This window comes from Dama dama, chromosome 3, assembly GCF_033118175.1.
Source record: "Dama dama isolate Ldn47 chromosome 3, ASM3311817v1, whole genome shotgun sequence".
Lineage (NCBI taxonomy): Eukaryota > Metazoa > Chordata > Mammalia > Artiodactyla > Cervidae > Dama > Dama dama.
In genome coordinates, this window is record NC_083683.1 from 25,307,317 (window position 1) to 25,328,162 (window position 20,846).

Below are 20,846 nucleotides of genomic sequence, written 5' to 3' on the forward strand. Positions count from 1 at the left end.
CTCATGTGAATTTATAAGAACAGTGTCTTCGTGATTAAATGGTCCCAGAAGTTAAAAATGTAGTTAAATTGAGGTGTAAATATAAATATCAGAAATGAATGACACTCAATAAAAATAGCATTTTCTAGAGGAATTCCAAGACTTTCACAGTTTGGAAACCTTCTATCCCTCCAAAGTCTCTATGTGTTTCTCTCAAGTTTCCTATTGTTTCCCATGTTCCCCATGTTCTTGGGGAGCAAACTAGTAATACTCACCCATTCTAATGATGATGTTTCTATTAAGTATTGCAGTCAGGTGATGTGTTTCATGTAATTTGTGACACAGAGTGAATGAGCTTCTTGCTTCCAGCCTATCCTTTAGGAGTCATGCCATGCTCTCAACATTACAAGTTCAGCTGAATTAACGGTTTAGATTTTACCGCTTGGCTTGGGTTTTATTCTCTATTTCATTGACAAAAAGAATTTGGCCTCAGAAACCATCCCTTTCATCAAGTGCCAAGAGATTCTGCCAGATGTAAAGTGAGCTCTACTTTTCATTTCACTGGAATCATTTAGAAAGTTTTTAGATATATTTTAGTACATATATCCACACATGTCCCTTGTTTGGCATAAGGCTATCCACCAATGTATATCACATTTATTTAATCCACTTTTTAACCTTTATCTAGAATTTATATTCAACTGAAAAATGATGGTAGATGCCAAGCTGAAACAGAATCAGCAAAGCCAATATGTCATTTATACAGACGTAATTAAATATTTGGATAGATTCAGGAAGTAAGAATTTAGATTAAACAAAGAGATAAACTAATGGTTACATGTGTCTTTTTCTGACTTTACAGACTTTGTTTTGAATAATGGGAAATACTTCATATTTAAGACCTTTGTAAATGATCATTTATCTTGCCTCTTTCTTGGACGTTTATAAAGACTAAGATGATCAAGCTCAGGTCGTTTTAAATCAGTTTAGATTTTCTACTTAAATGGTTACTTAATAATTATGCTTACTAAACAGCTCAAAAACATTCCTTCTCAGAACATTGTAGTAGCTATGTTTTATGTGAGGTATGGGCTAAATTAGAGTGATTCACATTTTCAGCATTGATTGGGCGTGTTTGTCTCTTATGCTCTGAGGCTTGCTCTTCCACCTTGTGTAACATAGATTTAAACAGTTTAATGTAAATACGTATGAATACACCCATGTTTAAATGTACTCCCAAAGTAAGTAGAGATAACTGCCTCTAGAGAAGCAATAATTAGGTTCCCAGCTGTTGTTCAGGGTAAACTTAAGGACTTAAGGATATGGTTCCCAGAGGAAGAACTACTATAACTACAAGTTGACAGTGTCTTTAAACAAAGAAACAAACACAAATGCCCTTTTGATCCTTTTCTCTATTAGGATTATGTCTTCAGAATAACCACCCCCTCATTACTGAATCCCGTGAGCTTAGCCACCCTTTCCTAAATTCACTCATACAGGAAGATTATATGTTTTGCTCCACTGGATCAGAATGGACCATGTGGATTCATTTGACCAATAATCATGAATGGAAAAATGACAGCCATTCTTGAGCAGGATCTGGTATTTCTCATCTCTTTTTCCCTCTTTCACATCAACACATCCCAGACTATGGGAAGTTGCTCTTTCAGTATGGTTCTTAGTATGAAGGGTACCTGGATCAGAACTGCAGCCAACATAGAGTGGACATTAATGTGAGCAAAAGTGCATCTTTGTTAATGTAAGCCACTGACATTTCTAAATCGTTTATAAATACAGTATAACTTAATCTAAGCCAGAATTTTTCAACCTTGGAACCACTGATACGTAGTCTGCATAATTCTTTGTTGGGTGTGAGGAGGTTCCCTGCCATTGTAGCATGTGTAGCAGCATCATTGGCCTCTACCTTCCAGGTGTCAGAAACACCACTCCCCTATTTGTGACAAATAAAACTGTCTCCTGATACTGCTAAATATCCCCTCTGGAGGACCCAGTTGAAAACCACTAGTCTCAGCCTATACGTTCTTAAAGTGGGGTTCCAGAGCCCGCAGTATCAACTACATCACCTGGGAATATGTTAGAAATGCAAAGTCTCAAGCTCCTTTCAGACTGTCTGAATGAATAGGGCTGGGGATGGGGCACCACCAGATAAGTTGTAATAAACCCTCAGACAGGTTCTGAACATTTAGGTTTGAGAACCGCTGGCCTAAGCTGACTGTTACACAAGTTTCCTTGTATAAAGAGAGGGCATCATTATTGCTTTTACTTATATATGCTCAACTCTTGATGCTTAAAGCATAAGAATTCCATTTTTGGTGAATCTGTAAGACTTTAGAAGATGCTACATGTGTACTTCAGCATGATACCTATCATACAAATTAATGTTTTCTAACCTTAACAAATTTACTCTGGTCTTGTAATCTAGTGATTCACTGGATCACAATAACTCCAAATGAAGAAAGACAAAGCAAAACAAAACTCCAAAGTGGAGTAGCATTCTAATCTTTAAAAACAACACTTTATGAAATGATGTAGGACAGTTTTTGGCTTCTGTGATTTAGGCTTTGTACCTTCATTTTATGTAAGCACGATATATTTATTTATTATTTATTTCTGGCTGTGCTGGGTCTTTGTTGCAGCGCAGGCTTTTCCCTGGCCGCCGCCAGCAGGACTGCGCTTTAGTTTCAGTGTGCGAGCTTCTAATTGGGTGGCTCCTCCTTGCAGAGCACAGGCCCTAGGACAGGCAGGCTTCAGTAGCGGCCACTCCCAGGCCCTAGGGCACAAGTTCAAGAGTTGATCTGCATGCAGCAGGTGGGATCTTCCAGCGTCAGAGACTAAACCTGAGGCTCCAGCATTGGCAGGGGGATTCTTAATCACTGAGCCACCAGGGGAGACTTAAGCACATTTTATATAAACATAATTTATTTTTGACAAGTGGAGAATTGAGAATCTATACTTACAATTCACAGGTTCATTGAGTCGCAACATTTTTTATCGCAAATAATTGCCATTCTTTCCATTTGATTCTCTTTTATGTATCTGTGTACTGGTGGTCCCTCTTAAGCTTGAGCATAAGAAACAGTTTTGCGGAGTACGTTGTTACCATATGTAAAGGTGTAGGCAGTATACATTGTAATGATAATTTATATAGTTAGAGGATTGGGCATCCCCTACCCCCAGCCTCGGCCTTCCCTGGTGGCTCAGTGGTTAAGAATCCACCTGCTAATGTGGGAGACCTGGGTTCAATCCCTGGGTCAGGAAGATCCCCTGGGGAAGGAAATGGCAATCCACTCCAGTATTTTTGCCTGGTGAATCCAATGGACAGAGGAGCCTGGCAGTCCATGTGGTCGCAGAAGAATCTGACATGACTAAGCAAATAGCAACAACGACCCCTAGTTGAAGTTAGTAATATGAGGTGAAAAATCAGAATTAATTTGATCATATTAACTCAGAAAATTATGTGCTAGGGAATTATATCACTTTGAATGAGATAAATATTTTAATCTGTTTCTCCATGCTTTCCCCTTTTAGAGAGGAATGTTTATGGACAGAAACACTCTCATGAGCTTTTCCTTGATACTCTTCTCATTAGCTCTCAGTAGAATGTGGTCTCTACTACACTTGATAAGTATTTTCAAAGTCTTCCTAAAATCAGAATTTCAGAATGGTAATTGTAACCAGTGCAAGATAAATACAAGAAATTTACCCTTTAGGTTTTCTGCTTTTTATCAAAAGATTAAAAATAAAGAGCTGATTACACAGTGATAGGTTTATAGAATAGACTAGGAAAAATGCTCCATGTCAGAAAACACAATATACATCTTATGTTTTTGGCATGTCACTGTCTTCCACACACTTAGCCATTAACTCTCAATTATATGCTTTGAGTAAAAATATCCCTTCTCAAAATTAAAAAAAAAAAAAGAAAAACTTTTAAAGGTTTTATTTTTTGCTATTTTTTAAATTTTTTTTGCTATTTTTTAGGAAGAAATCTTGATTTTTATTGTACAGTAGAATTGTATAAAATTAAACATCCTCAAAATAAAAAGCCCTTGAATTTGCTCTTTAAAAGAGAAGGTGAAGTCTTTCCCTGTAAGCCATTATCTGCCTGCCGGTGGAGAGTGTCATGCTCTATTTTTTAGGTCCTTTACACTTGAATTTGATTTGTGCTTTTATAGCACGAATCCCAACATTCGGGAGGCAGGTCTGCCTGCTTCGGCTGCCTGCAGCTATGGAGAATTAGTCTGTCATTCTCAGTGTTGTGGAGTGTGTGTTATGTGTGAGAGTGAGTGAGTAAGTGTGTGTGTGAGTGTGTGTGTGCGCCCGCGCGCATGCCTCTGTATCTGAGGCGGGGTAGCCTAGAGTGATTTAAACATGAAGAGGGTTAATCGTGCAGCATCTCATTCAGGCTTGGCTTTGAAACCTGTGGCATGCTAGGCTGGACAGCCGCTTCCGTGCCTCTGTTTTAATTTAGCAGGATGTTTGCTGCCATGGCAGCCAGCAGCATCCACTGCAGCAGCAGGGGAGAGCCGTAGATCTCCGAATGCAGGTGGAATACTAAAAGACGAGAGGCTCGTGCAGGGCTGGCTTTAGCGCTTAATCTGCTCTTACGGGGCTCTGAGGAGGAGGCTCTGCATGCCACACCGTGTCAGTTCCTCCGGAGTTAAGGGCTGCAGACCCAGATCAGTGAAGGGCTGGTGAGAGACGGGGCGGGGGGAGGGGTGGGAAACACAGCCAGAGACATCTGGGGTGCTTGTGCTTTACTTCCTCGCATTTGGGAACACAGAAGCGATAGAGGGAAATGTGGACCCATCTCCCTGCTGAGACATGTGATTGGATGAAGACTGGAAAACGTAGTTGTCTTCCTGGGCTACTTTGCAGCTGGAGAAGTGTCTGGTGAACTCTCTTCTGCTTCCGATATGTCCAAGGAAAATGTTTGTGAGTACTGCTGATGAGGGTGATGACGTGGCAAGACGAATCGTGGGCAACTCATTGACTGTGCTACAGCTCTAGAATCTAACATGAATGTGTGAGCCTGGCCTGGACTTTTCTTGAAGTGCATGTGTTAATTATAAGCGAAAGACAATATGAAGTCTAACTGAAAAAGAAGCCAATAAAGAGAGACATGCAGCGGCCGGCTGGACTCTCTGTGTTTCGGAGCAAAGAAGGAAGGCCAAAGAGAGCTTGTCTCCAGAAGCAGAAATCTCTGACCAGCCTGTCCCTCACCAGCGAGGGGGAGAGGCGCCCTGCTGTGCGCATTTCCAACTGGTTTGGAAATGCCGCCAAGGCCAGCCAGAGGGAATCCAGCTATGCAGAGAGGCGCTCCCTCTCCAGGTGCTCATCCCGCTCTGTGCAGTCCCTGTATCACACAAGCCTCCCTGGGGCCTGGAGCCTCCTGCCCGCCAGCCGCTCAGGCAGTGAGAACTTAGAGGAGTGGACTTCCAGCAGAGGCTTGGAAGGTGACAGTGATGAAGACAGCCGGTCTGAAGACGAAAATGTGTCCTCCAGGCCCAGCAGCCTCAGCCGGAGCTGGGCTGAAGAGGAGGGAGAAAGCTGCCTGCGGGAAGGCACAGCCCATCTGGATGAAGACGTCATCCTGACGATGCTGGGCGATCTGGAAGAGGCCCTTTACACTGACTTGTTGGGTAAGTCGGGTCTGCTCCTGAAAGGAGGATGGAGTTTTAAGGAGATGCCCTTTTGCATGAGCCATAGAGCTTCTGTTCTTCCTACTGACTTTAAAAAAAAAAACATCGTGACTCAAAAGAACTTTAAATTCCTTCTGTCTTGAAATGATTGTCTTTGGCAAACTGAACTATGAGAAGTAGTTGTAAAGTCTACATGGGGAAAGGGAATAGCAAGCACCTGTCCTGGGCATTATTGGTTCAGAGTCTAGATAGCCATAATTAAGTGTTCACGATTTAAAACTCCAAATGTGCTTTTCACTTAGTCATCAGTAGGGCCTATTTGTTCAACTTCTCTCAAGGTGACCTCACCACAGATTTGGCATGAAGAATGATGGGGCTCGTGGGTCAGTTTTTTGTGTAGTCAACTTTCTCCTGCTGCCTCCCTGGTGTCTGAATAGATGGCCTTATTTGTACCTCAGTGACAGCACCATACATTCTAGTTACACTTCCAGAAATGCAGAGGTCTCTTCTGACAGCTTGACTCACTCTTTAAAAAGTGTTGGACAAAAAATATTTCTGAGTGTGTGCATTGAAACTATTTAAATCTCTATGTAGATGAGTGTGAACTATTCTGATGCTTAGAAACTAGGCCTTTTTGATGACATGATTGTTAGGAGTAACTTCTGACATAATCTTTAATTAACTGGGTATGAATAAGTCTGAAGTAACTTTTTAGTTTGCCACTTGCCTGAATAGGTAAACTATATGAAAGTGAACTGAAATAGTTTAAATCCAGGGCTGTACTGAACCATATTTATGTCACAGGGTGCCTTCTTCAAAAACTCATAAGCATTTAACCATTGACCACATCCTCTTTTATATCACTGTGTTTATTTCCACAAAGGCCTTCATATAGGACCCCTTATATTCATAAGAACTAAACCAGACCAGTGATCTCTTTGTTTCTGATTCATTCAGTTGATGCCAAATACAGGTTTGCTTTTATTGTCTTTGTAGACCTTCCTGTTTTGGGAGGTTTTGTGAGATTTTCTGGAATCTCAGTGAACCAGCTTTAGAGGAAGAGAGCTTAGGGAGACAGAGAGGCAGATACCACTCCATTCTGCATGTCAGCTTAGCTTTCAAAGAGGAATGTTTCTGCAGGTGAAGGAATGGTGATTTCTGAACCTGAATATACCAGGTGACCAGACATTGAAGATTTACTTCTTCACCATTGTGTGATTTCTGTGATGAACTGCTTCTCATTAAAAAAAAAAAAAAAAAACTGCCTCCAGTACAAAGGCAAGAGAAGGAGTCTTAATCCTTAAGACTCCTTTTTCTTCTCTTGATCATCTGAAACTGTAGAATCAAATCACATTTGTCTTTTGCCTTGAAAGTGGTAGCATTTATCTTGTTCCGAGTACCTCTTATGTAAGTATTTTCAAAGATATGACCAGAGTGAAGTCTTCTGACAGCATGTGTTGGTTGTTCTGTTAAATTATAGCAGGCTGTGGGTGGGTATGTATATGACACATGCCTTTTTGTGCATAAATAACTTGGAGCATTACTGTCAGAGGGTCAGCTCTCCATGGGTGTCTGTGTAGTCCATGGTTTTTAAACAGTATCTGCTAATTGTATTTATGGGACTGTACTCCGTAAGGCTTTTTTCTCCCCCAACAGATGCCAGTATTCAAAAATGCAGATGAGAAAGTAAGAGGAAGAGTTTATTCAAATAGCTCTGATATGAATAATCATATCAGGATAATGAAGCATTGCAAGGCAATTCCCTAAATAATGATGCATTTTAAGTTGGTAAATATATCCAAGCCCATAGCACACAGGAATTTCAGGATTTCTGCCACGTGCTTAACTGGGTTCTGCTTCTGACTCAAAATGGCCTCTTCCAAGTTAGTTTTTAGTCAGAGTTCCCTGAGTTCAACTCTTTATTCTTATATCTTCTAATAAATCAGACAGATTAGGGTTTGTGTTATAACTACATAGGAGAATATTTAAAAGGTAACTAGTAAAACAGCTAGCTATATTATGTTATTTTTGCCCCCCAAAGTGTCTGGTTTACCCTGATGAGTTGAAAAATTTTGTATCCAACTCCCTGTGTTGGGGGTAATCCATAAAACTAGGGTGATTTCTCCAAATAAATCAGACAGCTAAACTCTAAAAAATAACATTTGTAATATGGTTACTGTAGAAGATATAATTCTCTGTGAATGAAGTTCATTCATATATAATTTGTTTTCCCCCTAAAAGATAACAGGACTGGTAGTGTTAATTACAATGCATGTAATTAAAGCCTGAAAAATAAGAGCAGGACCACACAGTTTAAGTGGTCTGTCTGCCATTAAGTAAAAATGCAGAAGCACCAAACTGAGCCTGTATTCTGTGTCCTGCTCAGAGAAGAGATGCTCCCAGCAAAGAGAAAATAGTTCACACTAATGTTGAAGACTCAAAGTGAATTTCAGAATATGGCCTTCGGGAAAATGTGTGTATAAGCCTTTACTATTTTGTCTGACACTTAGGAGGCTTCCTTCAGGAATAATAGCTAGATTTAAGGTTATAAAAGTGAAAGGGAATACATTTTTGTGACTAAATACATTTCTCACTAAATACATTTTCTTCTTATTTTTGTTACTAAATATCTAATATTATTTGTGCTTTTATATTTGACCTTTTAGGTTGACATTCACTCCCCACCACAGTTTCTCTAGACATCACTTGGATACAAATTTACAAGCTGTTTCAAACTTGTGCCATCCTTAGGGGGTTTGCAAGTACATTTAACTTTATCTTGCCTTTTGTGGGTCATTGAGAACATTTACTGCAATAAATTTTGATTTGGTTATTATCTTTCCTGACATGAATGAGGCAGCGATTATGTTCTGTTCAGTAAGTGCTGGGGGGAAAATGTCCATTTGTCTGGTAGTTATGAGTGGTGCAGTGTCATGAGTGGATGTCATGAGGAGAAAAACCAGAGGAGGGAGAGAGGTGATGGTTCTGAAACATGAGGGAAGCTGTGTAAACAAGCAGTGGATTCAATGGGAAGAGTCCAAGCACTTAAGATGGCTGTTGGATTGGATGAAGGAAACTTAAAATGTGATAAAGATGCTTAAAAAAATGCTGAGTGAAAACGGAATGTCTGAAAATACAGTGTTCTTAAAGTTTATGTAAAATATGTTGAAAGTAATTCCAATATCAGTGTTTTTAATATTAAGAAGTTGGCAGGTTTTAATATTAAGAAATTAAATTGATTGCAGTGTGAAAGTTCTCCCTGAGGGAAAGGGCTCGGTGACAGGGCACATGCAAAGGTGTATTTTGGGAAACTTGTACAAGGGCAATATTGTCTTTCTTTACGCCCTCCAGTAAAAGTCATCTCAACACTTTCCCCTTTAAGACTCTTCATCTCTTACCGTCACTTAGAATCATCGGTTTCTCTACTGTGTGACGTGTTAGATATACCACCACGTCAGTATTAATGTTGGTGTGTCTCCAGTTTGGTCTCATCCTTCACTATTACTTTTTTTCTGCCACTTTTAGTAAATCCCTGTCTTTACTTCTGCTGTTCCTTTGACTGTAATGATATTTTTTTTCTGTTGTTATTCAGCTGCTCAGGCGTGTCTGATGCTTTGTGACCCCATGGTCTGCAGCACGCCAGGCCTCCCTGTCCTTCACCATCTCCCAGAGTTTACTCAAACTCATGTCCATTGAGTCAGTGATGCTATTTAACCATCTCACCCTCTGTCGTCCCCTCCTCCTTTTGCCTTCAGTCTTTCCCGGCATCAGGGTCTCTTCTAATGAGTTGTCTCTTTGCATCAGATGGCCAAAGTATTGGAACTTTAGCAACGGTCCTTTCAATGAATATTCAGGATTATTTCCTTTAGGATTGACTAAAGTCAATCTCCTTGCAGTCCAAGGGACTCTCAAGAGTCTTCTCCAATACTCTTCTAAAGCACAGTTCTAGAGCATCAATTCTTCAGTGTTCAGCTTTCTTTATGGTCCAACTCTCACATCCACACATGACTACTAGAAAAACCATAGCTTTGACTAGATGGACCTTTTTTTTGGCAAATTAATGTCTCTGCTTTTTAATACACTGTCTAGGTTTGTCATAACTTTTTTCCCAAGGAGCAAACATCTTTTAATTTCACGGCTGTAGTCACCCTTTAAGATTTTTCTTACAAAGCCTTCCTTTTCCCTCAGGGTTCTGCCAAATTATTTGGAAATAAGAGATAGACTTATTTATAACCATTTCTCAAATATGCTGTGTTGTATTTATGCAGAGGAGGGTAGGAAGAATTTCTGGAGAAGGTATAATTAGAGTGTTAAGGGCTAAGTTAAATATAGTTCTGATATTTAAACATATATTAATCTACTAGGTTAGAAATCACATGGATTAGGATTGGAAAAGTTTATGCCATGTGCATGAGGATACAATGGGTGACTTTTTAATTTCTTTTTTTATTGAAGTAGAGTTGATTTACAATATATTGTTTTCAGGTATACAACAAAGTGATTCAGTTATATATATATATATATATATATATATATTCAGTTTTATATATATATATAAATAAAATACGTGCATACTTACATAGTTTTTTTCAGATTCTTTTCCCATATAGGTTATTACTAAATATTGAGTGAAGTTCCCTGTGCTATACAGTAGATCCTTGTTTACTTTATACATAGTAGTGTGTATATATTACTCCCAAATTCCTAAATGCCTAATTTATCCCCTCCAACCTTTCCCATTTGCTAATCATAAGTTTGCTTTCTTTGTCAGCTTCTGTTTTGTAAATAAGTTATTTGTATCATTTCTTTTATATTCCACATATAAGTGGTATCATATGATATTTGTCTTTCTCTGTATGATTTACTTCACATAGTATGATAATTTCTAAGTTCATTCATGTTGCTGCAAATGGCATTATTTCATTCTTTTTATGACTGGGTAATATTCCTGTGTGTGTGTACACATGCATGCATCTTCTGTATAGATAACTAGGGAGGTTTTTCAATATTTTCTAAGTTTGAAATAATAATACAGTTATTAATCATATTTCAACAAGTCAAGTAATTTGTAAATTAAAAGGAATAGATTTGCAGACTGGCAGAAGAGTAGTGGTTGCTTTGACAACCATCCAGGTTGAAGAAAAACGAACAAGCTAGTAATATTTGGCTGAACCGGGAATTAACAGTTGTCTTTTTGAGGGGCCACCATGGTAAAGTAGTTTAAAGTTGTTCCTTTGGTTTCAGAGTTATTGGGATCCCTGGGTGGAAGTTAAATGTAGACAAATTATTACTCATCCTCAGAGTTGTTTTTATAATTAGATCTCATTAGTCTAATATTAGAAAGAATCTGTTCTTACTGGAGAAGAGGAAGTCTTTCTAATCTTAGAGGTTTCAGATAGATATCCATGGCCACCTGGCTAATGAGACAAAGATTTGTTCCTTCATTGGCTGGTAGGTAAGGCCAGAGAATCTCTGAAGTCCCCACCAACTGTAAGTTTCTATTATAGATGTTAAATGCTATATAGATGTTAAATGGGTACACTTTTTCTGTATTTTTTAAAAATCTGGCATGAATATTGTGGAAGAAAAGTGAACAGGTTGACTATCTACCTATATTCTTAAAACAGATTTTAGATATGGACTTTGGCTTGTTTATGTTACAGTCTTTATTCTGGAATTTCATACATGCTATTTTCTACCTTCACTTTTCTTTCTTGCTTTTTCTTTTCCTTCCTTCCCTTTTGCATCTCCTTCCCTACCATCCCCTCCTTTGTCTTTTTCTTTCCCCTTCTCCTTCCTATACCTCTGTCTCCTTAATTCATTCATTCCCCTTCCTCTCACCTTTTTTTTTTTAATTCCTTGTTTCTTTTTATTTAAAATTCCTAATCATTGGATATACTCCTGAGCTAAATTGAACAAAATGGAGACTATGATTTCTCTCCTCCCTTTCCATATTCTTATTTCCAGATCCACCAGCTTGAAATGGTCACTGGCCTGGACTTTATTGCATGGCCATAAACAAACTGGCTTAATGCCACCTCTGCCCCTAAATGATATGCTGAGGTTGTATAAGGCCAGCATTTGTCACCATGGCAGAGCTGTTTATTTTATGCATAGACTTGTTCCTGGATTAGATGCCTAAGACTTTGTTCGAACTCTTGATGTCACATGTGCATGATTTGGTTCCCTGTAGAAAGTGGAGAAATAATTACAAATCCAGTTCTAAATCTTTGTTCATTAGTCTGTTGAAAGTCTTGAAAAGATATTGCTTCTATGAGAAAAGGCCTCCATCTTATTCACCTAAGTCCAAATGTATACTTGCTACATAAGGTTATCTCAGCTTCTGTGAGCACACTTTGAAACAGGTGATTATGGAAATAATTAGGATCCAATAGTTGTAGATTTTTAAATTAAGCTCAGAAACATGGAGCTAGTAACTCTCATTTTGCAACAGTTAAGCTCATAGACCTAAGAAATATTATTATATTATCACCACTTCAAATTATTACTTTTAACATTATATTTGTTTCTATTCACACTTTATTTGTAGAACAAAGAATTATAATTTCAGATGATAATAGTTATTTGGAATTGTCTACCTATTTTTTCAGTTTTGATAAAAGGAGCTCATATATACATATACACAATAAATGACATTAATAACAAATGATTGTGTTACTTTTCTAGGTGAAGACCCTGAAACAAGAAGAATGAGAACAGTTAAAAACATAGCAGACTTGAGGCAGAACTTAGAAGAGACGATGTCCAGTCTTCGTGGGACCCAGATAAGCCACAGGTCTTCTTCAGTTCTGCCTGTTTGGGGGCCAATAAAGAAAAAATTACAGCAAGTGCTTAACTTCTTATAATGATAAAGAAGGGATTTTAGTTTCCCTTTATTATTTTCTTGCTTAAATTTTATGTGACAATCAACTGGTGACTTCTCAGCACCTATCCAGTGATGTTTTTTACTCCTATCCATCTCTTCATATAATTTCCCATTCAGTCTGAATTACTGAACTACCACCATCCCTGCTAAATGGATTTTCATGACTGCCTTAAATAGCAATGGCAGATGTAGTTAAAATGCATCTGAGGAGGGATGTTAGAGAGAGTTTCAAACTAATTGTGGTTTACTTTCAGAAAAGTTCCAGGAAGGCTGCAATGAGTTAAATTAAGGGTTAGTTGAGAATATGAAACATTGTTTTACCTAAAGTGTAATGATGGCCTTTGTTGGAAAGCAAAAAGAAAAAGCTATGTGAATGCCCCTTCCTACATTTTGATACCTACAGAGGTGTTGAGAAATCTCGAAATGAATGTATAGTTTGACTTCCATGAAAATGGACATCACTCCGGGAAATGACTCTCAGCTATAAGCCTTCCCGTGTTCATGCACTCTGGGTCGGTGGCCCCGGGTGAGCCAGCGTCCAGTGACTGCTCTGTTTTGTTTGACAGCACCCTGGAGACAACATTTGACAGCACCGTAACAACGGAAGTGAATGGCAGGACCATACCCAACTTGACAGGCCGGCCCACCCCCATGGCCTGGAGGCTGGGCCAGGCGTGCCCTCGACTTCAGGCTGGAGATGCTCCGTCACTGGGTGCCGGCTACCCTCGCAGCGGTACTGGGAGATTCATCCACACAGACCCCTCAAGGTTCATGTACACTACGCCTCTCCGTCGAGCGGCTGTCTCTCGACTGGGAAACATGTCACAGATTGACATGAGTGAGAAAGCAAGCAGTGACCTGGACATGTCTGCTGAAGTCGATGTTGGTGGATACATGAGCGATGGTGATATCCTTGGGAAAAGTCTCAGGACCGATGACATCAACAGTGGGTAAGTGGCCGTGGGCCCTCGGCTCCAACAGAATTGTGTAAAGAGAGTGGTCTACCAAGATGCATTAGCTATAGGAAGGGATTTGTTGTTGTATAGTCACGAGGTCCTGTCCGACTCTTGGGACTCCACAGATTGTAGCCCACCAATCTCCTCTGTCCACGAGATTTCCCAGGCAAGAATACTGGAGTGGGTTGCCATTTCCTTCTCCAGGGGATCTTTCTAATCCAGGGACTGAAACTGTGTCTCCTGTGTCTCCTGCATTGGCAGGCAGATTCTCTACCACTGATCCACCTGGTAAGCCTCCGGGAAGGGAGTATATAAGGTTAGTTAATAAAGTTGTTAGAAAATGTGAGAAATCTAAGGTTATTTGGGGGTATTTCAGCCTTCTCTGATCACTCATGAATAGTAAAATATCCAAAATTTCTCTAAAATCTTTTCATTATAATCCATTAACTTTTTCTATTGTTAATTCAGAGAAACACATGTGCCATGTGTTTTTCAGAGTGATTTTCACATGCTTCTTAAATAACAGATTTTGTAGTGAAGGACATGGGAAGGAGACTTGTTTTGCTGAACTGCTTGATTTTTAGGGGGCTTGTCAAAACTGCCTGTAACTGCTCTGAGGAGCACATATTTTCTAGCATTCTTAATTATACACCTCTGATCTAACTTTTAGATTTGAAAGTTTCCATCTGTTTATTCTCTTTTTTGTTGACATCTTAGCCCATTTTCCTTCTGTTTCCTATTACATTCCAAAAAAAAATAATAATGTGATATAAAACTCTCAAAAAGCATTTTGGCAATTTGGAATATTTAGTTCAACCTGAGGATGATCCCCAGTGGCAGAAATAGGATATTCTATTAAAACTACTTCTATTAATGACTGTAGTTGCCACTTGGAAAACATTACCTACTTCACTCTTGTTAAGTTCATTAAGGACATTGTCATTGAACCAACCATCCACTAACAGCCTTTATGAGGTGTGTATTTTTAAACCTGTTTTACAGATAAGGAAACTGATCACAGTTGCCTTAACTGTATTAAAGCTAGTGAAGTGAAGTTGCTCAGTTGTGTCCGACTCTTTGCGACCCCATGGACTGTAGCCTACCCGGATCCTCAGTCCATGGGATTTTCCAGGCAAGAATACTGGAGTGGGTTGCCATTTCCTTCTCCAGGAGATCTTCCCGACCCAAGGATCAAACCTGGGTTTCCCGCATTGTAGCAGACGCTTTACCATCTGAGCTACCAGGGAAGCCTGTATTAAAGCTAAGGAAAGACTAAAATGGCATTGGAACTCAGATACATCTGACTTCAAAACCCAGGCTCTGTAATACAAGGAAAAACTTTCCAATTAACTTTATCTATATTTTTCATGCGAATCTGGGTTTTGGCCTATTCTTTGTCCTTATGCTTCTGAGAGGACTAGTCTCAGAAGTCATTCTTTATACAAGTAACCTTTCCTGACTTCATTCATGAAAAACTTGTGTGAATGGGGACAAGACCTTAAAAAGTACAAAAGAGCTTTTGATCAGACTCATAGCTCTGCTTTGATATCCTGATACCCAGCAGTGCATTCCTGGTGACCACCTTCTTTGAGCTTCTAAGGAGCTAGAATTAGGGAGACAGGTTATTGTTGATTAGGGTGGGAGGTAGTTGAGTTGCCACTGGAGTCATAGCATCTAAATTAAGTCTGTTTCTAACATGTGCTGTCTGTGATCTCCTCAAGAGCTTAATTTATCCAAATTCCTCTCTGTAATAAAGACAAAATTGCAGAATCTTCATTAAATTTTTAGGAATGAAGAAAAACCCACAAATTGTCCTTAAGCACAAAGTCTTTCACAATGTAAGTGTTCAGTAAATTATCATTGTCATCACAATTAGATTTTTATCAGTAAAGTTATTAACCTGATGATTAATAACCTAATAATCATAGAGTATGACCTCATATAGGAGATGGTTGAAATTGTGAGAGGTATGAAGAAAGAATCCTGGGAAAATAATAGAGAAGAGAGATCATGAGATGGATTATGTATGTATGTATTAGAAAAATTTGTTGAGTTCTTCCTATGTGTAAAGCAACATTCTAGACACTATGTGTTCAGTGGTGAACATACAGACACAGTACCAGCCCATGTATTGTTCACATGTTAGTTTTTTAAATTTTTATGTGTTCACTTATTCAATAAATGAATAGTAATATATGTACATATATATGTAAGTGTGTGTATACACATTCTTAGATAAGTGGGTTTTAAAGGCTTTTCTTTTTTTTTAACTGAGTTCTGCTTATAGTAATATATTTTACCAGCATACCCATATTCAGGAGCTATATTAGGTAACTAACTTCTGTAGCAGAGAAATTTCAAAATCTCAGCAACTTAACACAAATAAGTTAATTTCTCCTTCATGTAAAACCCTTCCTGGTGTTTCTGATCATCAGTCAGGGAATGTGTATATAAGACACCGTCTTTCAAAGACTAGGATGATAGATAACATGGCTATTACCCAGCCAGACAGCCGATGTCACCCTGGGGGTTGATTTCAATAGGCAGATGACAAAGAGATAGAGAACTGAGGTGTAGGAGTATTTCATATGCACAAGGCCTGGAAGTGGGGGTATGACTTCTACCCACCTTCCCTCATGCAGAACTCCAGTGGTCGCATCTAATCGTCAGGGCAGCCAGGGACCACTGTTCAGTTGTGTGCCCAGAAGGAAGAGGAAATTGGTTTGATGAGAGCTGACTAGTCTTTGCAGAACTCTCTAATAAGAAATTTTTAAAAATACTTTATACCCCTTTTCCTTCTTGCGTGTTCCCTGACTCACTGGAAACCTGTTTCTCACTTCTGTTCTCTGGTTTTGTTCACTGTTGGTCTTTCAGATGAGGTCTTGAACAGTCCCACAAATGAGTCTGTATAAGTACGTGTTCGTGGTCTGTGTGTGTCGCGTTAACCAACCAAGTCACCCATGTTCAGTGACTAAGATAGAAGATAAAGAAAAAAAAAAAAAAAGTAAAAATAACACAAAACTTCCTTGAAAGTTCCCTCTGATGATGTTGACCTGCTTGGCCTTGTACACGCTGTCTTTCCCGTGGTGGAGTGCAGACACGGGAATGTGACAAGTGACTCAGAGTCCTGACCCTGAGTGGAGGGTGACTAGCCGTGGTCAGAGGCAGGGCCGCCGGTCTCAGTTCAGCGCTGACTGGCGTTGTGGGGAGGACACCCAGGATGTGCGGTGTATCCCACTGCTCATCTCTGAACGTACTGTACCCCTGTTGGCATCGGTAGGAAGCGGTCCAATGTGTCAGCCTAAAATTAAGACATAGGAAGACATGCTCAGCAGAATTTAAATTTGATGTTTTCTTTAAGAAAAAGGGCATAGAAATGTCTATGCTACAATTCATGAAAAAATACTGAATCACAAAGTTAGTTCTCTGTTCCCAATTTTTAGAAGTGATGTTTTAGTGATTAAATGGACAAAAAGAGGCTCAAAAGGCATAGCAGTGAATGAAGATGTTTAATTTAGGATTTTCTCTTCATGTAACTACAAGGTATGTCATGAAGTAAATGGAAATGCAGTTTCATTTTTTTCACATACTTCAGGTAGAACTGAGAAAATTGGGTAATTGGCATTCTGAGAATTCAAAATTTCTTGAAGCATGCAAAGGCTTATCTCTTTTTTCTCTTCTCAAAATTACTTTAAACACTTGGGGATGTGAATCTGCCAGTAATTAGGAATTAGTCAGAGGAAGGCCTCTTACTTATAATGAATATCTTTGGAAAAGTCTCCATGTAGGAAGAAAAAAAAAAAGGAATACCCTAGAAAATTGGAGGGAAAATTGCATATTTTAACTGGGTGTCACAGTGATAAATAGTTGTGCCAAGAATATAACCTAAAATTCTACTTTAAATGGCCCAAACACGAAGTAATTTAATTCTGGGGAATGACATTTTTAAAAGGGAGGTGGATACTTTAATCCCTCTTCTCCCCTGCACGTGTGCACGAGTGCTCCATCGTGTCCGACTCTTGGTGACCCCATGGACTGTAGCCCACCAGGCTCCTCTGTCCACGAGGTGTCTCCGGCAAGAACACTGGGGTGGGTTGCCACTTCCTCCTTTGACCCTCCCTCATTTCTCCTGTAGTAAGCTTTGTGAGTGACCGAAGCATGCATAACGTTGGAAAAGATAGGGTTACCTGAGTTGGGTTAAAAGGATGTACATGGTAAACTACTTATTCCTAATCATCATGCTTCTATTCACTTCATATTCAAGATATGAGAGTTATTTTTAGTGAATGTGGAAAGTCTAATGGACAAATAGCTGGTTATGCTAGTCAGCATATACATAGCACTTATTATGTGCTAGGTAATGCTCTATGCATTTTACATATATTAACTCATTTTGATGTTGTTCAGTCACCTGATCATGTCCAACTCTTTGTGATCCCATGGACTGCAGCAGGCCAGGCCTCTCTGTCCTTCACCATCTCCTAAAGTTTGCCCAAGTTCATGTCCATTTCATCAGTGATGCTATCCGTCATCTCATCCTCTGATGCCCTCTTCTCCTTCTGCCCTCAATCTTTCCCAGCATCAGGGACTTTTCCAATGAGTCAGCTGTTCGCATCAGACAACCAAAATACTGGAGTTTCAGCTTCAGCATCCGTCCTTCCAGTGAATATTCAGGGTTGATCTCCCTTAACATTGACTGGTTTGATCTCCTTGCTGTCCAAGGGACTTTCAGGAGTCTTCTCCAACACACAGTTCTAAGGCATCAATTCTTTAGAGTTCTGCCAGTTCTTTGGCACTCAACCTTCTTTACAGTCCAGCTCTCACAACCGTACATGACTAGTGGGACGACTAGCATTGATTGTATAGACCTTTGTCGGCAGAGAAATATCTCTGCTTTTCAACACACTGTCTAGATTTGTCATAGCTTTCCTGCCTAGAAGCAAACATCTTCTGATTTCATGCCTGCAGTCACCGTCTACTGTGATTTTAGAGCCCAAGAAGAGGAAATCTGTCACTACTTCCACCTTTCCTCTATTTGCCATGAAGTAATGGGACCCAATGCCATAAGCTTAGATTGTTTAATATTTGGTTTTAAGTCTGCTCTTTTACTCTGCACCTTCACCCTCATCAAGAGGCTCTTTATTTCCTCTTCATTTTCTGCTGTTAGAGTGGTATAACCCGCATGTTTGAGGTTGCTGATGTTTCTCCCGCCTGTCTTGATTCCAGCTTGTAACTCATCCAGCCCGACATTTCTCATGATGTGCTCAGCGTGTAGGTTAAACAGACAGGGTGACGGCAGGCAGCCCTGCCGAGCTCCTTTCTCAAGCTTGAGCCAGTCAGTTGTTCCATACAGGCTTCTAACTGCTGCTTCTTGACCCGCATACAGGTTACTCAGGAGGCAGGTGAGAGGGTCTGGTATTTCCATCTCTTTAAGAGCTTTCCTCAGTTTTATTATGATCCACACAGTCAAAGGCTTTGGCATAGTCTATGAAACAGAGGTAGGTGTTTTTCTGGAATTCCCTACCTTTCTGTATGATCCAGCAGATGTTGGCCATTTGATCTGTTTCCTCTTCCTTTATTAAACCCAGCTTGGACATCTGGAAGTTCTTGGTTCACATAATGCTGAGGCCTAGCATGCAAGATTTTAAACATGACCTTACTAGCATGGAAGATGAGTGCACTTGTCTGATGGTTAGCACGATCTTTAGTACTACGCTTCTTGGGAATTGGGACAAGGATTAACCTTTACCAGTCTTGTGGCCACTGCTGCCTCTTCCAGATTTGCTGACATGTTGAATGCAGCACCTTGATGGCATCATCCTTAAGGGTTTTGAATAATTTTACTGGAATTCTATCAGATCCACTAGCTTTATTAACAGCAGTGTGTCCTAACTCATTAACTAATTTATATCTCACCATAATGGTAAGAGGTAAGCTTATCATTACTGTCTCCATTTTACAGATGAAACATCTGAGGCATGGATAGATAAGTAGCTTTACGTAGAACTCAGAAAGTTAATTCATTGGCATCCAAAAAAAAATATGAACTTACTTGATGCATGCATTGCTGAATTTGAACTTGAAAACAATTTGCCTCCAGTCTGCACTCTTAATCATCTTGACGTACTAACCCTGTTGTCTACATGTCTCCTTGTCCACATTTCTCTCATAGAAGTTTATTCTTTTACAAATAAACATAAAAGAGCTTCACAGCAATCATTCATTGTTAGTATAGTTTTCCTTAGCTAGCACCTTTGATCAAGGAGACGATCCTTAAAATTATCTATGCTCATGATCTTTGTTCTAGATGCTAAACTAGAGTTCCTTGGAAGTTAAACATGAACACAAATTTTAGATGCCCTGTGTTTTCATGTCATAAAAAATATCTAATTGTTAAGTTTCTGATATGAAATATTGAATGTAAAAACAGTTCTAGGAAGATTGGTAGGGACATGGGTTTTGCATCTTTCCAAATCTCCACAAAAAAAACAGAACAACTAGATAGCAGAGCCATAAAAAAAATGATCATTGTTTACTTAAAAAAGCTGATACAAGGTATCGTCTCAAACACCAGGTATGAATAATGAGGGGCAATCAGTCAAAAGCCAAAGAATCAGATTGATACTAGCTTGCATGTGTGCTCAGTTGAATTCAACTTTTTGCTGCCCCATTGACTGTAGCCCACCAGGCTTCTCTGTCCATGGAATCTTCCAGGTAAGAACACTGGAGCAGGTTGTCATTTCTTACTCCAGGGGATCTTTCCGACTCAGGAACTGAACCCACATTTCCTGTGTCTCCTGCATTGGCAGGCAGATTCTTTACCACTGATACCATCGTCTGTGTATACCGAAACAGGGGGTAGTAGCGGGACATCTGATCACACTGAGAACAGAATAACCCCAAAAGAGCCAAGAGACGCTGCCTGGAATACACACAGAGGCCCTATCTGAAGGCAGCAACTGGAGCTGGAAGGGCTGTGACCCAGCAGGGAGAGTAGGGCTGAAGGTCATATCTGGAGGGAACGGAGCTTTCTTGTTCCCATGAGTTCATTAAACTCTCCAGTCACAGCTTCCTTCCCAGACAGGGCGCCACTCTGAGGGGAAACTTCCAGGAGGAGAAGTAAACTGAACAAGATGTGGCAATAAAAGTGACGATAGAGAAGGTCCAGATCAAGATGAGGGGTGGAAAGAGAGTCCAGAAATCTCAAAAAGCTAGCTATCGCATTTTAAAACACTACACAAAAGTAATAGAGGCAGTTACTGTGTGAACTTAGAAAGATATCTAGATCAAGTTTATTTTTATTCCAAATAATTGATTTCACATAAAAATAAACAAGGCAAAAATGCCAAAATAAAAACCTCA

General features: G+C 39.5%; 1 protein-coding gene across 7 annotated transcripts in view; it reads left to right on the plus strand.

Annotated features, from left to right (window-relative positions):
- Positions 1–20,846, plus strand: part of NAV3 (neuron navigator 3) — an 883,898-nt gene that overhangs the window by 703,784 nt on the left and 159,268 nt on the right. For all 7 annotated transcript variants that reach the window (XM_061124990.1, XM_061124999.1, XM_061125026.1 and 4 more), the window contains 2 exons: positions 12,330–12,438; positions 13,095–13,478. In XM_061124990.1, coding sequence (XP_060980973.1) covers positions 12,330–12,438; positions 13,095–13,478 — 493 coding nt within the window. The remainder of the gene's footprint in view (positions 1–12,329; positions 12,439–13,094; positions 13,479–20,846) is intronic.